This window comes from Triticum urartu, chromosome 2A (genome assembly GCF_056163025.1).
Source record: "Triticum urartu cultivar PI428250 chromosome 2A, HENAU_Tu73, whole genome shotgun sequence".
In the NCBI taxonomy this organism is placed as follows: domain Eukaryota; kingdom Viridiplantae; phylum Streptophyta; class Magnoliopsida; order Poales; family Poaceae; genus Triticum; species Triticum urartu.
This window is the reverse complement of record NC_141874.1, coordinates 695421945-695429156: the sequence shown is the minus strand read 5'-3', so window position 1 is coordinate 695429156 and position 7212 is coordinate 695421945. Positions and strand designations below refer to the sequence as shown.

At 44.0% G+C, this 7212-nt stretch overlaps 1 protein-coding gene across 1 annotated transcript; it reads right to left on the bottom strand.

Moving 5' to 3' along the window:
• Nucleotides 1–5134: 5134 nt before the first annotated feature.
• Nucleotides 5135–6050, bottom strand: LOC125534169 (pathogenesis-related protein 1-like). The gene is made up of 2 exons (XM_048697451.2): nucleotides 5783–6050; nucleotides 5135–5666 (listed from the first exon to the last, which is right to left on the bottom strand). The coding sequence occupies exons 1-2, from the start codon at nucleotides 5967–5969 to the stop codon at nucleotides 5371–5373; spliced, it is 483 nt and encodes a 160-aa protein (XP_048553408.1). The 5' UTR covers nucleotides 5970–6050; the 3' UTR covers nucleotides 5135–5370.
• Between the last annotated feature and the right edge of the window lie 1162 nt (nucleotides 6051–7212).

The window sequence follows — 7212 nt, the reverse complement described above, 5'->3', positions numbered from 1 at the left end:
GAGCTATAAATAGGTGTCCCGGAGCGCGGGGTTGGTGCCGGATGGGGTCTGTTGAGGTCGCCGGTCGCCGAGTTTCCACGAGGGACAGCAGTTCAGACTTAATTATGCAGGCCGGGTTGGCATGGATGGCACCCCTCGTGGCCCTCGTCGTCAACGTTTATTGATTTTGGTGTGCAAAGAATGTGTTCCAGGGAGTAAAATATTATAGTGCCATACGAAAATAATGGTGAAAGGTGTGGTTGGCATATGGCATGGTTGGTGTCTTGGTGGGAAAAGAAAAAGGCCACTCTTTTCAGTGGGCTACATGTCTGTACGTAAACTACTCTCGCGTGTTTTATTCAGAGTTTTTAAAACTATTTTTATTATGAGTTACTATTTGAGTATACCAGCTGTTCTTTTGAGCATCCTTGACACTACGTTCTGTTGTATTTTCTTTACACCCAATTTCGTTGAAATCGACTATCTTTCCGCAAATTCAATTTGGCTCCCGGGTCCAAAAATATTCAAATGTGAAAAAAATCAAGACAAAATTTTTATGTGATCTTAGTCACATAAAAATGCTACCTGCAAATTTTGAGACAAAAAGGTTAAGCATTTTGGCATGTGCAAAATACAAAAACAAATTGAAAACCAAATGTCACCCAAAATTTGTTTTTTCACCAACGAAACATTGCTGCTCCGTTTCACATGAAATTTGTCACGCATGCTTGGCCTCTTCCAATGCATTGGTGCTTACTAGGTGAGATTCTAGATGCATTAACAACCTTAGCAACTAATCTTCTCAATGCATATGTGCTTTGATTTTGTAGCTACGCTCCTCTCATTTAATTGCATAACACTTAAACTCCTTCGTGCATTGGTTGGTAGCCGTTTAGCATAGTTTCACGCGCTTAGCGTCGTTTCCTTCTGGGGTCACCATAATGTTCTCTCTTCTCTTTAATTGCTATGCCACATCACTTTTTTGCCAATGTGGCACCCTTAATTAGCACTATTACGCCTTGGAGCACCCGGAAGGGCCTAACACAAACATCTACTAGAAAATTCAATTTTTTTACATTTTTTTGAATTTACTGTTCACACAGGAGCATATGCTCCCGGGAACCAAAACGCTCCTCCCTTCTCTTTCTATACATCCAGCAGATTAACCTTGTTGAATCCTACGGGCGTAGTTGCACTAAAGTTACATGCCCGCCCGTATAGGGAGGTACCTAAATCATGACTCCAAATTTTGTGTGTGTGCTAAATGTGTACATGCTTTGTGCACTCGAATTATCCCACTGAATCTCTAAAGGGACATCCCTTAGTCAGATTGATTATTCACGAAGAAACCACCATCGCCGATGGTCTTACCACCAGTCAAATGGTTTCTATCGGTGATGCGGGTATCAAGGCATTTGTTGGCTTTCTTGGAGGCAAGTGTTGGAAATATGCCCAGAGGCAATAATAATTATGTTTTATTTATTTCTAAATTTATAATTGATGTTTATATTCTATGATAAAATTGCTATGGTTCTCGAATTTGCGAGAACTAAGAGATTCAGAGAAAAAAAATCACATGCATGTGTAGGACTATAAACGGTAAAGATAAGATTCCTAGTCTTGCCGTTAGGACTAGGTCAAGTGTTCCATGATGATTCTGTTTTCTTGATCATGGTTACAGTTAAGTCTAACGATGATGTCAACAATATCGGGGGCACAATGTTGGAAGAACACTCATGTTGAATTGACCCAAGTTGTATGTTATATTTGAGATGATTTCGTCACATGTTTATAGTCCATAACATAGAAAGTTAACATATGGACAATTCCTTAGACCATGGGAACATCGAGTCACTTCATACTGGATGATGCACTTTGGGGTTGGTCCAACGTCAATCATAACAGGGTGATCATAGCAACAATTTACATGTTCATAGGAAACGTATGCCAAGTGACTAGATAGCTCGAGACTAAGATTTTCTCCTCAGGCGATGGAAAGATATTCTTCGGGCCCTCTCGGTGTGACAGCACCCATCAATGTCTGGCCAGACACAGCGTGAATTGATCACGGGGATGCCGGAACACGAGAACGAGAAAAGAGAAGAAAATCAATAACAAGGAGACTGATATATAGTGCCAATGTGTTTGACTCATAGGGATGTCGATATATCTGACCTAGGGTTTTGTAAAGTATCATGAAGCAAAAGGAATAGGATACGGTAACCAAGGTTCACTCGAATACAATTCATGTGAGTATAGGGGTCAATATGAATGTTCACGGTTCGATTGCTGAAGCTGGGGGTGGACTGTTTAGCGTGGATGCCAAGGCGACTACCCTGGATCCCTACAGCATGGTTTGTTTAGCGACGATGACAACACTGAGGTTCCGCATAATCGCCGCATGCTTCGTCATTCAACCTTTTGGATTTGTCCAATGGGTCTTTTCCAGTTTCGTCATCCTTGTGAAGTCGGAGTTGCCGTGGCGGTTTTGCTGCTGACAATGAAACATGAAGGTGCCCATATCGGGGGGCTAGCTAGGGAGGCGCAAGCCTTACATATTTCTCTTGTAAACCTTGTTGTCAAAGTTGGAGTTATCTATTGTTGGCGCTACGGTGCTCATGCAGATGTCGCAAGGAAAGCGTCATTGGTAACTGTTTGCGGCAAAGTCAAAATAGCTGGATTGAAGGCAGTTGGTCATGACGATGGTGCTTATGGACAGTCTTGACGGTTGTTCTCTTATTACCTGTGTATTTGTAAGTTTGTGTCAGTAGTAATATTGGTCGGGGATTCCCTATTGGCAATTTTCATGCTCCATGACGATCGGCCTTTGTGCGTGTAATTTCGGTTTTCGCCTGATTTTCCTCTAATTAACATGACAACTTTGTTCTCTTTAATTAGTTGATTGAGGCCAAGGCCTCCGCGTAAAAAAATCGCGGGCGAACAAAGACCCAAGACTCTTTGACACGAAACAACCAAGAGTTTGAGCAGCTCATGTGGAGGATTTTGTCGAAAGTTTTAGATATGGCCAGCAAGAACAAAATCATAAACTATAACAAGGGGTTGCACTAATATAATCAATGATTCATATTTCCATCAAACTTTGGTTGGATTTAGCTAAATCCATATGGGAATTTAAGTCACTTTGCTTAAGTGCGAAACTGAATAAGCAAAAATTCAAAAGATAAATTGTGTATTTTCTGCGGGAAACTTTCGATGTATTCATAATCAATCATGACAGTAAAGGGAACATCAGAGGTCACAAAAATTACAAGAAAATTACCACCTAGCAACAACTACAAGCACTAGAGCAAGCCAAAGACACGCCACCATCATCGCCCCTCTCTCACTTGAGTTTCGCAAATCTTGTTGTAGTAGATAGTCGGGAAGTCATCGTGCTAATGCCCCACAGGACCAACACAGTAGAGTAGCAACCATCACCGAGAAGAGAATCGTAGATCGAAAGGATCAAACCTCATAAACACCCAAACAAATACTAGATAAAATATATCTTCTAAAGACCGGCACCGACTGAATCCCACGAGATCTGGTGAAGACACACCTCCAAACGCCCTCCAACGATGGTAGATGCACCATGGGATGGGGATCGAATGTGAGCAACATGATTCCTACTGAGGTACATCGTCACCGTCATACAACCCCAATCAAGAGGATAAACCTAACAAGAACGAGATTGGGGTCCGTCCCGCGGGCGAAGGCTCGAGGTCCTCCACACCTCCATAGCCCAAAGGTCACCAGAGACGGGGCGAACCGGCGATGGCGCCGACGGGTGGAGGAGGAAACCTGATCGCCCGGTTCTTTTCTTGGGAAGGAGGAATGAGTGTGTTTATCCTTAGCGTTATCCTAGCTTTCCCATATAAGTAGCGATTTTAATAATTCCCAATATATTTTGGAACCTCAAAATGGAAACCAACAACATAACGACAAGCAAAATGACCAAAGTTTGATAGGCAGTTGGGAGGAAGGTATCAAATCAGATGAGGGGCTCTAGCCTAGGAGGGGCGATGAAAAGAGCCTCCTATTCCAGTAGGCAATAGAAGAGAAACAAAGACTAATTTTCCATTAGTGTTGCAAACTAAGATATTCCTCGTAGCACGATACTTCCTAATTTATCGATGCTCTTTAGTGTGTGTGTTTTTTTTGGGGGGGGGGGGGGGGGGGAGGGGGGGGGTTACTATCACAACTTTTCAATTTGCTCTCTTATTCTCTGCGATATGATGGCCCCCCCTAAACCTGCTTTAGTTTCTCGTATTTACGCCCATGGCTCACACTCGGTTTCCCATGTCAACATCCACCTAATGGAATTTGTTAGTTTGATGGTTAAAAGGAGTCATGTGAGGAACGGATAATAGATTAGGGAGTCTCAAAACAAAAAATAAATAAAAGGCAAGCCAGAAGGTCTTGAAAGTTTAAGGACTCCTAATACAATTTGCATTTTTGTTACTCATTATACACAAGTGTAAGTTACCTTCGGGAAGGGCATACATGAGAACTTGAGTTTCACTTGCCAACAAGGGCCCAGTAGATTATAGATGCACTTGTCGAAAAATGATGCCAAAATAAAGCACAATGACATATCGACTGTCTCTTACAACTTGAAAAGAGAAAATGAAATTATGTTCCACTCCCTCTGCTTCTAAATATAAAGCTTTTTAGACATTTCAATATGAACTACATACGGATGTATATAGACATATTTTAGAGTGTCGATTCGCACACTTTGCTCCGTATGTAATCGATGTTGAAATCTCTAAAACGGCTTATATTTAGGAACAAAGGGAGTAGCAAATAAAAGTCTTTCTTGGATTCCTAAAAAAAGACTTCTTTTTTGGCGGGTGGCCTAAAAAAAGACTTTGACGCCATATAAACATTTTTCTATTTTGTGCATAAGTGTGTTTAGTTTTTCTATTTTCCGGGAGATTGTTTAGGTATTTCACATACATATAAGAGTTGTGTAAGAGGTCGACAAATAAACTTCCAAATCCAAATACTCCCTCGGTTTCATAATTCTTGTCATACTTTTGGGTCAAAACTAACCACGACAAGAATTATAGAACGGAGGCTGTATATAAGAGTGTTTAGGTATTTCACATAAGCAAGCACCAATATCATGAAACAACAGAACCCAGGCTGTATATAAGAGTGTTTAGGTATTTCACATAAGCAAGCACCAATATCATGAAACAACAGAACCCTTTGGTAGTTACAAATACTCAACTTTTTAACTTCTCACGTCCACACTCTGGTCGGTGCTCTCGCGCTCGGCGTCACCACTATAGCTTAGAGATTGGAGCAGCTTTATTACATCGAGAAGAAAACACACAAAAATCAAACTAAGGGCATCATAATCATATATGATGCCTCTCATCTGATTCAGTTGTAGGCGTCGGGGTTGGCGATGAGGTAGGCCTCGGCAGCCTTGAAGATGGCCGTGACAGACTCCTTGGCCTTGGTGATCTCGTCATTCACCTCCACGCCTGGCAGCAGCTTGTACGTCGAGTCCACCTTCACGACGCTCCGGCCGTTGGCCGCCGGCTCCACCTTGATGTGCGACGTTGCGGTCTCGATGGCCGAGCCGATGCCGCCGCCCTCAATGAGGGTCGACTTGCACTCGCACTTGCCCGCGTCCAGGAACTCGAGCCTCTCCTTCATGATGCTAAAGGGCATGGCTGCATGATCAAACAATCGCGTGTTATGCCGCGGCGCCGCCTGAAGATGTAAACATGTCGGATTGCCAGGCTGAGGTGACATGCATAGATTGTATGTGATTGTGATGCGTACGTACCTGAGGTGAAGTTGAACTGCCTGACGCTGCCGATGCCACCTTCGCCTTCCACGGGGTGAGCGCTGGCGACGATGTGTGGCGCGAGCTTGGGCGCGAGAGTGTGCCAGTCCATCACGCCGGCGCGGAACAGGCGCGGTGCTGCGACCGACGACTCGATCTCATGGGTCCAGCTGTTGGTGGAGGCCATTGCCGCGGTGATCAACTAGTTAAGACGGGCAGGTGCGAACGCTATGAGCTCAGTCAGAGGATTGTATTGCGAGTGCAAGTAGCTGCTTGGTTGCCGAGAGCGTGCGTGGCGAGTGCTATAAATAGGTGTCCCGGAGCGCAGGGTTGGTGCCAGATGGGGTCTGGTGAGGTCGCCGGTCGCCGAGTTTCCACGAGGGGCAGCAGTTCAGACTTAATTATGCACGCTGGGTTGGCATGCATGGCACCCTTCGTGGCCCTCGTCGTCAACGTTTATTGATTCTGGTGTGCATATGGCATATGGCATATTGGCATGGTTGGTGTCTGGTGGGAAAAGAAAAGGCCACTCTTTCAGTGGGCTACATGTCTGTACGTAAACTATGCTTGTGTGTTAGTATATTCTATGACTTTTAGCATATGTTTTATTATGAGTTATTATTTGAGTACATACCAGTTGTTGACCACTCTTGGCACTAGGTTCTGTTGTATTTTCTTTAAACCCAATTTCGTTGAAATCGGTTGTCTTTCTATATATTCATTAGAATGAACTTGCTAATCCTAGGCATGGTTGCACCAAAGTTACATGCCCGCCCATATAGGGCGATACTCAAATCATGACTCCAAAATTTGTGTGTGTGCTAAATGTGTACATGCTATGTGTTCTCGAATTATCCCAACGGATCTCTTCATAGACATCTCTCAGTCCCTTAAGTTATCGAAATAAGTTTGGTTATTTCTCACAAGTTGGACGCAGGTGGGAGCGTCTACATCCATGGGCTGTAGACTAGGTTGATTATTCATGGACAAATCACCATCGCAGATGGTCTTACCACTGGTCAGAAGGTTTCCATCGGTATGTAGAGCTCAAGGCGGCGACTTCCTTCCCACTGACCTTCTTGAAGGCATTATCATGGAGCGGGCACGATTGTCGGAGCCGGTGGTGGAACGTTCGATGTGGATGCCGGGGCGGCTGCCCTGCATCTATGTAGCGGGGCAGTTGTTTGGCGATGATGACAACACCGAGTCTCTACAGAGTCGTGGCATGCTTTTGTTGATGGTCTTTTCGACATATCCAAAGGGTCTTTTCAAGCTTCATCATTCCTTGTGCGGCAGAGCTGCCATAGTTGTCTTGATGGTTACAATGATATGCGGATGGTGCCCATCTTGGGAGGCCCAGGAGATGTAAGCCTTGCATATTTCTATTGTGAAGCTGGTTATCAAAGTCGTGGTTGTCTATTGTTGACAGT

Excerpts from the sequence above, each read along its gene's own strand:
- LOC125534169 (XM_048697451.2), bottom strand. The coding sequence starts at position 5,969 with ATGGCCTCCACCAACAGCTGGACCCATGAGATCGAGTCGTCGGTCGCA. Across the intron at positions 5,667-5,782 it reads GCAGTTCAACTTCACCTCAG|CCATGCCCTTTAGCATCATG; the intron begins GTACGTACGCAT and ends TTGATCATGCAG.